Below are 12,689 nucleotides of genomic sequence, written 5' to 3'. Positions count from 1 at the left end.
GATTCGAAAAAACATATGGAAAGTTTGTCGCTTTGTGTCAGATCTTCTAGAGATAGAAGAAATGTCTTGGGTAGAAAATCAGTCTTACTTAAGGTCTGTCCCTACCTCACGCTTTTGATGGTTAAGAGGTCTCAACAGAAGTCGTAGTTGCGAGATCAGGTCAGATCCTGCAGGAGCCATACACGCTCCACAATACTGACCCCAGGCTACATTTTTACTAAACACCAGCTTAATCATCTTTTCATTTTTTCTCCCAGATTGTGGTTTAAATGTGCACAAGCAGTGTTCCAAGATGGTCCCAAATGACTGCAAGCCAGACCTGAAGCACGTCAAAAAAGTGTACAGCTGTGACCTTACAACGCTAGTAAAAGCACACTTCACTAAGAGACCAATGGTAGTAGATATGTGCATTAGGGAAATTGAATCTAGAGGTAAGGCATAGTTAATGGACTTTCATTGCTTTACTGATAATCCATTTAGATTGATCTGGGTCATCTGGGTTTCTGCTGAAATGTATGATTGCTCAAAACAGATTTGCGCAAGACGTTTTATGACTGCCAATTACCCTCCACAGCTAATATTATACTTTGCATTATTTCATGGTTCATACCCATTTATAATTTTTATAGATTCTGCTAGAAATTGCTTAATGGACAATTACTGCTTTATAGTTCTATTTGGCACCTATCTTTCCAGTAATATTTTTATTAGAAAAATTAAGAGAATGTGCTAAAACAAAGGCAGTTAGTATTGATGTGTTCTCTCTTGGTAGTTGCCCTAGTCCACACTGAGTATCCTTTTCTAGAATTAGAGTATTTGTTTTCATTCTGAAATAATGACTGAGCATCAAGTATGCTAAGCTCAGTTATTTTTAAATCGGTTTTAATTGGTTTAATATGTTTCTTCAGCTCTAAAATCATTTGCGTAAACATAATTTAGTGCTGATATAACAGGGCAACTAATGCAAGGGTCAGGGTTAAAAGGCCAGAATAAGATTTCGTTCTGAAAGAAAAGACTGATAAGGCTTTTGAAACGTGTTTGCTTTTTCTGCCTTAAATGAAGAACCTGGCAAAGGAAGAACTGAGGGGAAGGAAACTGTAAGATTAAGACTAATTTTAATCTTGTTAAAATGTTCATTGCAGGTCTTAATTCCGAAGGACTGTACAGAGTCTCAGGATTTAGTGACCTTATTGAAGATGTCAAAATGGCATTTGACAGAGGTACAGTCTTTCCTGCATGCTGGAACTTTGTGCTGATGTATTAAATATACACAGTTTTTCTGCACAGCCTCTGTCTGTCTCATGCTCCACTGCATCAGTGGTCTGAAAGAGTCCGGCAGCTGTGCTCACAGAAGGGAAGTCTCCCCATCAGAAAAGCATATCAGCTTCACTTTGGCCTTTATTACCAAAATCTACTTTTCTCCTTCCATCAGTATTTGTGCTTCAGTAATGATGTGCATAGTAAAGGACAAAGCTTTCTGAACTACTGCCCTAGTCTGCAAGTAAAACTATGCTCAGTGGGATGGGGGAGGGATAGAGGGCAAGTGGTAAAGTGCGTTAAGAGGGCTGTGCAACTTAAATCCATCTTTCTGGATGAAAGCTCCAAAATAATAAGATGAATACAATTGTGCAAACAAAATTTGAATTAATACAGTCTAAAAGAAGGTCAGCGAGAACAAACTCTTCTCTCTGAGAAAACGCAGTGGGAAAATTAAAGGCTTTCCAGCTGCAGTCCCCCTGTCCCAGTAGAAATCAAGGCCAAAATCCATGCTGGAAACTCTGTCTCCTGTTTCTCTGGAGGACTGGACCTATTCAGACAACATCTGCCTCCTCTGCAGCATTAGCAGGGCGGGGATGCGCTGGAGAAGCCAAGTTCTGTATCTCTGTCCACTGCGGTCAGATGTAGGTAGTATGCTGTGGCTAAATGGTGAACACATGTTTTTCCTATAAAATAAGGAGGCTGTGGACTAAGTTGGGTTTCTTTCTTTTACTTTTTTTCCCAGACTCCCCTGATTTCTCATTCAGTGCTGACAAATGCGTTGTTTGGCAACACAATATGTGCAGAAATAGCTAAACTTCCACACATTAATACAAGACAGATACTGCTAGATCGAGCAGGCAGGTTTTTTCAAAAAAAAAAACCAAAACACCCTGTATTTTTTTTAATCATTTGAAATGAAGAAAGGGTAGGTTTCTTTATAAAATACTTGAGGTTTTCACCCTGAAACAATGAACTTCACAGCCCAGTAACTCTCTGTTTTGCTTATGAAAGCCAAAATCTGTAGTTGTGTCCTTTTTAATAATGTTTGCTTAAGCAAGTTATTATTTTCCTTTTGAATTCTGTTTTACATCTGTTTACGTTTCCAAGGCTTTAATGTCAGTCCCTTCTCCACACAGATGGGGAAAAAGCTGATATTTCTGTGAATATGTATGAAGATATCAATATTATCACTGGTGCACTTAAACTGTACTTCAGGGATTTGCCAATTCCACTCATCACGTATGATGCCTACCCAAAGTTTATAGAGTCTGCAAGTGAGTATAACGCATTTTCTTCCTGGTTTTCATTCTCAGCCTTTTCTTCTCCCTTTTCTGCAGTACTTGCCTATTCATTTAATAGCTGTCCCATCAGCTCTTACCCTGCATGCCGTGTTTAGTAAGGATTGCAGAAGTAAATATGCACTGCACATTATGACATGACTGTGTGGTGCTATGTGATCATGGCTACATTTGTCTTTGCCTTTGTCACCAGGAATGCTTTCTTTCATCACACATTATGGATTACATCGCTTGTATGTCTTGCATGAATCCCTGGTACTTGACAGTGACATTTAAAGTCTGTTGGTTTTATGTTGCCAGAAAGAAGGTGATATATGAAAATGTTTAGAAATAAGACAAGAAGTCATTTGTTTCTGGAGGTGTCCATTTTGAATGTTTTCATAAGCTGATAAGCACTCATCCTAAGGCCACCTTCGAGGCTGGCCTTGCAGACAGTGAGTCTGCAAGTGCGGCGGTAAGCCCAGCTGGAACATCTCTCCCAAGCATCCTGGCTGCCTGAAGAAGCATCTCTGCAATGTAGCAGTCACACCAACCACACCTGGAAAGGTGTGAGGTAGCCGTGGGTAGAAAACAAGGGCCAGATGCTGGCCTTACCGCTCCTCTGGAGAGGCTCTTTCCGAGTAGTATGGACACAGCCAAAGATGCTGATGGCAAAGTTCCCAGTACCTTCTGCTCTCCCAGGGTTGCACCTGTAGATTATTTGTGCAAAACTAGTCCAGTCAGCAAGGACTGCCAGGGGAATTTTTTTTAGTGGGCTGCAGGGAATCTTTCGGTAGAGTGCGGTTTGCTTTGGGGAGTTTTTTTTGTTCCAAAACCAGTCACATCCTGATGGTGCTCTGAGCAACTCTTTGGGCAGGCACGTCCTCCGCTCTGAGGTTTGGATAGGTTCTGGAAATCAGTAATCCAGCAGAACTCTGAGACTCAATCTTCTCTGCAGGCCACTGTTGTTGTCTTTTTGTGTGTGAATTCTGGCTGTACGTGTGGTGACAGTTGAACATCTGTGTTTCAGAAACCGCCGATCCGGATGAACAGCTGGAAATTCTCCATGAGGCGCTGAAACTGCTGCCGCCTGCACACTGTGAAACATTACGGTATCTCATGGCACATCTGAAGAGGTAGGTGGACTAGCTGAAAAGAACTCGTAAGCCTACTCATTTTTAGCAAAGTCCATGTTAGGACCTCCAGAAAAGTCTGGGCAAGGCCCACCAAATTCTGGAGACAGACCGTGCCAGGGAATGGTAATCTGCACAACAGCAAGTACCCAAACACTGGGATTTATCCCACTTAAAGCACTTGCAAAGCACTTAAAGGAAATAAGTAAAAAATCTCACAGTTTTGAAGCACAGAAGTCGTCTGCCTAACAAATTTGCTCTATATTTAAGTTTACAGTGAATATTTATGGTAAAAAAGCCATTCATACATCTGGGAGTAATAAGTCGCTCCCTGGGCAAGGAACTAATACAACTTAATGGCTGTAGACTGGTGTCTTTTTCTGCTAAGTCTCATCTACCCTGGTCATCCCTGGCACCCTAAAAAAGGTGGCACACACTAGGCTTGAGCTGACACCAATTAGGCACAGTGTTAATTGGCCCTCCAGCCATGCGTCTGGTGAGGTCTGCCAGCCATTCTTCATCAGTGTGGAGCCCCTTGTTCCACCTGCTGCCTTCTCAAAACTGTAGGAGCATAAATTCTGTCTGAAGTTTCTCCTGCTGCCTGAGACATGATTGAATTTGGTCAGTAGGCTGAAAAATTGTTAGAGAGAGACTGATGGGTGAATATCCAGTCCAACAGCACAGGTTCTATTTCTTTCAGGAAAGCAGAGAAAAAAATCCATGTGGCATGTTAGTGTATCCACTTTAGTTTCTTGAATAACATGAACTTATTGTCAGTATATAAGGATCATTCCCTTTCTTTAGAAAAATACTTTCTTTTAAGCTCTCTTCTGCTTTTTTCCTTTTATAGTTCTTCTATGAGTAGGAATATGTTGACTCTGCTGAGTGCCTCAGGCAAACTTCAGCTACAGGGTTTCTGCCTGATTTGTCCATTTATTTCAATGACATTTCTAATGGATGTTTTAGAACAGACACGGCGATGAGAGATGCAGGAACAAAAAAACCCCACCTTACTGTTTCTGAAGTGTGAAGCTAATTTTTCCTTACCTTGTTCAAGAGTAGCTGTTGCTGCTCTAGTTAGCAAGTTGCTTTTGCACATCATATTTCTGGTAGAGGTGAATGATAAGGTAGAAGGGTGACAAAATTCACTCGTTTTTAAAATTCCTTGTAATACCTTTGCTAAAAAGAGCTGTGGTGCTCAACAGGCTGTTGTCTTGCTGCTGATTCAGGTAATCAGACACAGCTCTTTATTTGGAATAATTACAGACTGAAGACACAGCAGCTTGAAAACATCAGTCTGACTTGTTTTAAAATAAAAATTAAGGCAGAAGGGGAAAAAAGGAAGAAAAATCTTGACTTTTTTTTGGTTTTGTATACCAAAGTATTTGTTCATGCAATGACAGTGGTGAAAAGACAAATAATTTAGCCAGACTTGCCATTGCTGTCCCTGGATTCTTAGCTGTTTCTGAGAATCCTTATGGATTCTTTAAACCCTAGCATGTATTAAAACATTTGCATAATCTAAATTTGTTTCTGTGAGCAAGGCAATTCACCAGGATAAACCAAGGCAGAAGCTTAGGCTTCAAGGCACGTTTGTGCCTGCTGTGTCCGTTGCAGCGGGCAGCAGCGATGGGCGCACGTGATGTCAGGATACCCCAGGCAGGCTGGCCTCCTCCTGACCCCCCTGTGCGGGACCCTGCGCTCTCCGTGCTGAGGCAGAGCAGCACAGGAGAGCACAAGCTGCCTCTGAGCCCACATGAAGAAACACCACCCCATGACCCCGGAGACCATCGTGGCTGAGCAGCAGTGACCGTCCTGGCGTTTGCAGAGCAGACATGTTTCTGCAATAGCCCCGGCAGCGGATGCCTCTCCTGTAGGTACAATTCTTGGGCAAATAACATTTCTGGAGGTGGCCTGCAAACCTGCCCCGCTGCAGGGCCTCAACCCACAGCTTTGAACAGGTCGGATTCCTGTGGAGCAGCAGAACGTGGCCTCCCCGCCTCCTCCTCCTCCTCTGCAGATGGGAACCAGGCAGCGGGAGGCTTCCCTGAGCAGGGGGCTCGGCTGTTTGGCAGCTGCTAAACACCCCAGAAGTGGGAAGGGTGGAAGTGGGCCTGTCAGAGCACAGGTTTAATGACCTGCTCAGGCTGCCGTGCAAATGAGGTTACAGTGAGAGCCTGGTGGTTTCAAAGCCGCCCCAAAGTGATGATTCACTTTTTTTTAGTACACGCCACAGGATGTAATTTATCTTGAAGAGGAACCAAGCATCCAGCTTAGCACAGTTAGCCTGTAGTGCCTAAAGGCAGGGAATTCACATGTGATGTGCTTCACCCCCACTGCCACCATGTGCACGAGAGGGGAGCAGTGTGGCCACGTGGAGCCATGCCACCAGGGGAACCTGGGCAGAATCCCACCCAGGTGGGCACAATAGCACATCTCTAGTGACCATAAAACTGCTAACATAATAACAGACATGGTCTGTTCCCCATAGGAACAGCCTCCGAATGGTGCCGCTGTAAAGAGCCAAAGCAAAATTGTTCTGATTTATCTGAATTCACCCCTCAGCCCCCTCCCTCGCCATGGAATACCAATCCCTCCTGCAAGTAAACCTGGTCTGTGTGCGTGGTAGGAGGACAGAAACACCTGACTCACCATAAACCCGCACAGCATTTGCATTCACTAACCTCTCAGTGTTTCACCTGACACCTCCATATGTATCCTGCTGGAAATGGCAGCCTCTCCTAGGTTTTGGAGAAAGGCAAACATTTCTGTCCAGTTTCCCTGGTTTTCAAGCATATGCAGGCATAGTTTGGAATGTGAAAAACACTGTCCTTTTTTTTACAGAGTAACACTCCATGAAAAGGAAAATCTCATGAGTGCAGAGAATCTGGGCATAGTTTTTGGACCAACTCTTATGAGAGCGCCAGAACTGGATGCGATGGCTGCATTGAATGACATCCGTTATCAGAGACTTGTGGTGGAGATGCTTATAAAAAATGAAGACATTTTATTTTGAATATTTTGGGGGTTTTGTAATAAAAAAGGAAGCAACAGTGTTCTATGGATGAAGGAATATTTTAAAGTAATTTAATGGCTCTTGTCGCTGAATTCCATATTTGCTAGAGCTTTTGATGTATTCAGGATAAAAATGAAGGAACTCTTTGTCGTTTCTGTAGTGCCATTCAGCTGATGTTGAAAAAGGTTAACACATACTTTCCAGTACTAGTAATCCTGGGTGTTTATCATGTTAAAATAAAAAACAAAAAGCCTAAAGCTATTGCATGATTTGCTCCCTGTTCTCCCTGTTCTGGTGAGACTCATTCCATGAAGAAAACAACTGAACTGGTGCAGCATCTTTGTTCTGGATAGTTTGTGATTGTAATTCAGCATGTTTCTCCGTGTAAACCTGTTGTGAATTTGCTTTCATGTTCTATGTAATTGGTTTCTGATACTAAAAAGAAGGCCGACTTATGTGAAATGGAGCCTTTGGCAGTTTATTGACATTTCATATCATTCTCTGCCACTTTTGGGGCCAATTTCTTCTTGGGTTTCTTTCGTTTTTTTCATCATATAGTAATTTGTTTTTAACAGAAACAAAATGTGTACTTTAAATGTTACTTTTAAGTAATTCTCCATGATGTTTATGGTGGTTGCAGTGAAATCTGCAATGCTGAGCAGTGTTCCTTTATTATTATTGCTATTTCAATTGTAATTTTGTATTTTTATCTGGCATGCATATATTAATTTATTAAATTTTGCTTTTAGAACTCTAACATTAAGCATTTATTTTTACTTAATGAGAACGTTTCAAAAATACTGTTTGTTTCATTTTTTACATTGGCACTTTAACCCTGAAAAACCTCTGACGTAAAAAAAGGTGAGTTAGAGTTTTACAGGTTTTGACAAGACCATTCTGATCTAAATACTTTGGAGCCAGACACTTTGCTAAGGTTCCCACAAATTCCTCTTTAGTTTGAAAATTTCTTTCTGCATTATCCAAGGTGCCTCTCAAGATTGCTTCAGAACTCTTAAAAAACCAAAAAACTATTGTCAAGCCATCTACTACTTCATTTTTTTTATATATATAGTTATAATTACCTATATACGAACTGGAATTGCAGTTTACCATTACACAGTTGTAGCTGCCCAGAGGAGATAGATAGACCACTGAATTTCAAGTGCAAATACATCACAGAACACTTGCTTTGCACTGGAAGTGGTCAACTGATGCAAGCAGTTTGGCCTACCCTGCAGACACCATCAGGAGGAGGAGGAGGAATAATCCCCTGGCAATCGCAACCAGCTGTGCTCCCTTCCTGTCAGCAATAAGGTGCCTCCCTGTATCCCACCTCTTTCCTTACATGCCTGGCCAGGAGAGGAGATGAGATGAGAGGGAAGGGGAGATGGCAGCTCTCCTACAGCTTCCCCTGGAAGGGGGGAATGAAGGATCCCAGGAAGGAGAGGGTAAAGCTGGGGACGCACACTGGTAAGCATGCGGGGAGTGCTGCTCTGCGCTGGGGGGGCTGCTGGAGAGGCAGAGTCGGGGGAGGTTTTGAGAGAATCTGAAGTTTGGGGTTTTTTTAAATCCTCTGTAGTACTAAAAGTGACTTGCTGCTATAACTCCTGTATTAATTTGTGCACATTATCACTGTATTTATCCCAATGAACTGACACAGCTGGAAAACAATGTCTTTGACCACAATCTTGCCCCCTCCCCCCAGCCCAAGAGCAATGGCCCATATGTTTACCAGTCACATCTGCCTTGCACTCTCCAGCAGCCGCATATGTTCACTGCTACCTTGCTCCAAGCCAGCTCCTAAACATACTGCATTTCCCCCTGCTGCCTTGACAGTATGCAACGCGTTTCCTCACTCCTGTCTTGGCTAATGGCCCTGTGTATGCCAGTCCTCACACCGTCCATCACTCCTGCCTTCCCTTCCAGAGCACCTTGCAGTGGCTCGGGCTGGCCCTTTGCAGTGTCCTATCCCTGCAATCAGCTCTCAGCCATGGCAAAAGCATCATTTTCTCAAAGCACCCAGCAGTAGCTGATACAGGCACGGCCAGAGAAGGGCATGGCTCTTCCTCCACAGCTCTGGCTGTGGTGGTGGCACCCCATGGCCTTTGGCAGCCCCGGTGAGCCAGAGGAGCCCTCAGCTTACCTGAGCAAAAGGCATCTGCTGTTCCCCACTGCTGTGCAAGCAGACCTGAATTAGGTAGTTGAAGTCCCACTTCTAAAACGTATAGCAGGAAGCAGTAGTAAATAGGAGTAATTAGGATAATTACATTTTCTTCTTGTGTGAAATATCCAGCTTCTCCACCTCAGTGCAGCAGCAGATGGGTGCTGCTGACACTAATGTCTGCTCCTTCACTTTACAGATCCTTTCAACTGCGTTTAGAAGTAGTGATGGCCACTGAAAGGTGCAAAGCTGCATCAGAATCAGAGAAAAAACACCCAAAATAGCAAGCCTATTTTGCTCTAGGGATAGCAAATCTCTCCAGTGCATGCAGGGCAAACAAGATTTGTTAGCTACTACCAAGCGCAAGTCTCCTGCTGGAGATGCCTTCTTTCCAGCAGAGTCTAACAAGTGTTTATAATCAGGGAAGTTCCTGCAAGAAAGGAGAAAACCTAAATGGGGACCCACTGCTGAGAGAAGAGCAGTCGGTTTGCTGACCAACTAAAAAAGAAAAAAAGGAGAAAAACCCAAAACCAACCCCCCCAAAAACCCAGCTCAAGAAATGTAATTTTTCCTTAATGTCTGTGTGCCCCCTCCCCTGAGAGCTCCCTAATGAGCAGTTATGGCAGCTAGTAGGCACAGGAGCTTAGGGGTCAGGCAGAAGAGTCCCTTCTGTAATAAGCACTCTTTATTTTCCCTGAGTCTCACATTCTGACTAGATACGAAGGAAACTATGCCAAGTGATGATAAAGTTTCAGAATATGTTTAACACCAAATAATCTCAGTATTCAAGTAATTAAAGCTGACAGTGTCTGCTAACCATGCTGCTTGCCCTACGCAAGGCAAAACTGCCCCCCGCAGAGCACGTGTGTCTCGGGATCAAATACGCAGGTCATGTGTTGCATTAGGGACAGGGATGTGGGGTGGAGCACCCCAACAATCAATGAAGTTCTTGCTTGACTTTGAATCCCTGGAATCTGTATCCAGTGACTATTTTAAAAATTAATTTAACTGTGATTTTTCATTAAGTGTGTAGGCAAAGCCTCCATTTTAATCTTGTTTTTGTTACTATCCTAATGAAGCTGATCTTCCCTGAGTGGTAACCATAAAAGAAGGTAGAGTAGAAATAAATGTTGTCTTTGCAGTGAACGTGATACTTCTTTTTGCTAACCAGGAAGATACTTTGAATGGGCATATAAGCAATTACATGAGTTAAGTTTCATTTATTCAAATTTTTAATTAAACGCAGAAAACTAGTATTTTTTAGTATATGTATTAGTTAAATGACAATACAATAAATAACCTAGGTCTATAAGAAGTAAAGGTTATCACTAAGTTGATTTGTTCTCTGAAGGAATTGATTTCCATGATGAATGCATGTTATCTGTAGTTCAGGAGTTGATCTTACTGTCTCCAGTGCTGTGGGGTAAGCGTCTACAGCGCAATGTGGGGCGGAGCAGAGATGCTGGAGCCACCTCACTGGCGACATCTTATCAAAAGGCAGTTGGCCACATTCAAAAAGATGGGAAAGAAGGGATTAAACTGAGAAAAACTTCTTCCTCAGACTCTAAGGAAGAAATGAGGGACACTGGCAAGAAGTACGAGTTGGTAGCAGTCAAGGAACTTGCACAGAGCATGAGGGAAAGCAAGTCTTCAACAAGGATAAAGGAAGGCAAAATTATTAAAAATTATGGAGGCAGTGAATAACTTAAAAATGTATGTCTAGCAGATATTAAATACCAGAACTATTGGGGGGGGGAAGCTATTTAGGACAATGCTTGGGGGCATAATTAGGAAGTTTAGGATGAAAAGGAAAAAAGGGAAGAAATCTTGTGGCAATTTCAGGAAAATATCCCAGCAGTGAATTAGCCCAGTGGTCTAGCACAGGGTTACTTGACCTCTTATCATCTGGGTCAGGCCTCTGCAACTCAGTGCACAAGATGTCCCAGCAGCTGGAGGCAGTCTGGCCACAGAGGCCCTTGGTCCAGGCTTCCCTCCTGGCAGACCCATAGCAATGCACAGCAGCCCAGGACGTGCGAGGTGCGTTGGACCCGCTACGTGTGGCATGCGGGACACCCCTCGGGAGAGCAGCATACGTGCTCCCCATGTCCCTGGCCTGGGTGCAGGGTTCCTTCCCTGGATGGGGCCTGCGTCAGCCTCCAGCTCCCCACTGGAGGGATGTGTTACCATCCCCACTTCAGACTGCAGGGCAGAGGGAAAAACGTTGTGTGTTGAGGCCATATGAAGGGAGCCTGTGACGAGGCTTTAGAAGTGCTCTGCAATGAGGGAAGCAAGCTGCCTCCTGAAACAAGAATGCAAACTTGTGTTTATGGAAAAACCTGTGATTTACGATTTTATGCAATACCAAACTTTTCTTGTCCTTCCCCCTTCAATGGCAAAGGAAGAAGTAAAGGCTTCTAAAAGGCATATATGATATACTTGCTCTGTTCCTGACCTAATTTTTGCATGCCAATGAATGTTCTGCAATGTTTTTATTATAGCTATAATTATATTGCAATAAGGGGAAAAAACATTTAGTGAACCTAGCAATCATGGATTTCTTTTTTAGTCATGCAAAATTACTGCTTAGCAACTGCGCATTGGCCCTAGAAAGCTTATGTAATGCAAGAGAAGGAGGGTTAGGAGATGTGTTGTGGATGACAGTGATTGCTGAGCAAACCATATAAGGCAAGAGTGCCTTCTGCTTCACTCACATGCTATCAGGAGTGTAAGCAAACAGCGGAGGACACATGTCTGGGAGCAGGGCGTGAGATGCTGGGTGCAGGGCTTGTTATCACCTCCAGCAAACCTGCCCAGGGTCCCCTCTCTGCAGCACTGGTCTGGTTAGTGCTGTGAGCTCTGCCTCCAACAGGATCCAAAGACCCCAGGCTGATGTGCCAGGAGGAGGAAGCCTTACATACACATCAAGTGATCCAACTCTTCATCAGTTCTTCAGCACACCCTTCCTGGGCATTTGAGGTTGTACTGTTCTCCAGAGCCCTTGCATGGACTGATCATTTCTTCATGCTGGCCTGATCTGCTCTCCACATGATCTGGGCCACACCACAGAGATGCTTTTCTTGATGCCACCTTCTATATCTCAATTTGGACAACAGGATTCATTAACTTCTCTGTTACTGGTTTCATGGTCAGTGTACCATTTTTTTTTTTCTTATTTGATCTCTCCCAAGAGTGATGTCAATAAGCTGCTCAAGGTATTTGTTTAAGAGCTTTTAGTTAGGAATCCTTTCCTATTTCTTATGTAAGTATTTTGTCTCGAGGACATATGTAGCTCCTTGTATTACTCAGGGCTTTATCACTACTCTGCCTTGGTGGATTGGAGCAAACAGTTCTTAGGCCTCTGGGAGCCTTTGATTAATGTATTTCCTGAGGCAATTAGGCATCGTTTTGAAAAACAGATTTGGCAGCCAACCAGGATTCATTTTCAAGCAATGTTGCCTGTAATTTTTGTTTCTTGCTATCACACCTAGAGTTTGAATGCTAAGCTTTTTCTCTTTGCTGCTTTTTTTTTTCATGCCTTATTACCGTGTCAGTAATGCAAATAGGATTGTCCAAACTATTAAAATTACTCATTTTGTAGATTAATATTCATAAGGTGGTATATCCTGAAGCTTACTTTGAAGGATCACTCACTAAACCTAGAAGAACTTGGCACAGCACAATGCTGTTGCTCACTCCCCATCTCCAGCACCTACTCTGTTCTCAAAAAGGGAAAGGGGAGAGATTCCTTTAATTGCTTTTCGTTCTTTTATCCTCTTTCATGTTCTCCAGCATCATGATGCTGGACATATGTTGTTTGTATCATGCAATAACTCTCATGTGGC

At 43.2% G+C, this 12,689-nt stretch overlaps 1 protein-coding gene across 1 annotated transcript in view; it reads left to right on the top strand.

The window, feature by feature from the left end:
• The window catches only part of CHN1 (chimerin 1), a 104,582-nt gene extending 97,139 nt beyond the window's left edge, over nucleotides 1-7,443 (top strand). The window contains exons 9-13 of the mRNA XM_074829156.1: nucleotides 258-431; nucleotides 1,143-1,220; nucleotides 2,397-2,534; nucleotides 3,568-3,673; nucleotides 6,515-7,443. Of these exons, the coding sequence (XP_074685257.1) occupies nucleotides 258-431; nucleotides 1,143-1,220; nucleotides 2,397-2,534; nucleotides 3,568-3,673; nucleotides 6,515-6,686 (668 nt within the window). The 3' untranslated portion in view covers nucleotides 6,687-7,443. The remainder of the gene's footprint in view (nucleotides 1-257; nucleotides 432-1,142; nucleotides 1,221-2,396; nucleotides 2,535-3,567; nucleotides 3,674-6,514) is intronic.
• The last annotated feature ends 5,246 nt before the right edge of the window (nucleotides 7,444-12,689 follow it).

This window comes from Strix aluco, chromosome 6 (assembly GCF_031877795.1).
Source record: "Strix aluco isolate bStrAlu1 chromosome 6, bStrAlu1.hap1, whole genome shotgun sequence".
In the NCBI taxonomy this organism is placed as follows: Eukaryota; Metazoa; Chordata; class Aves; order Strigiformes; family Strigidae; genus Strix; species Strix aluco.
Note: the sequence above shows the minus strand (reverse complement) of the source record. Positions and strands in the feature narration are given on the sequence as shown.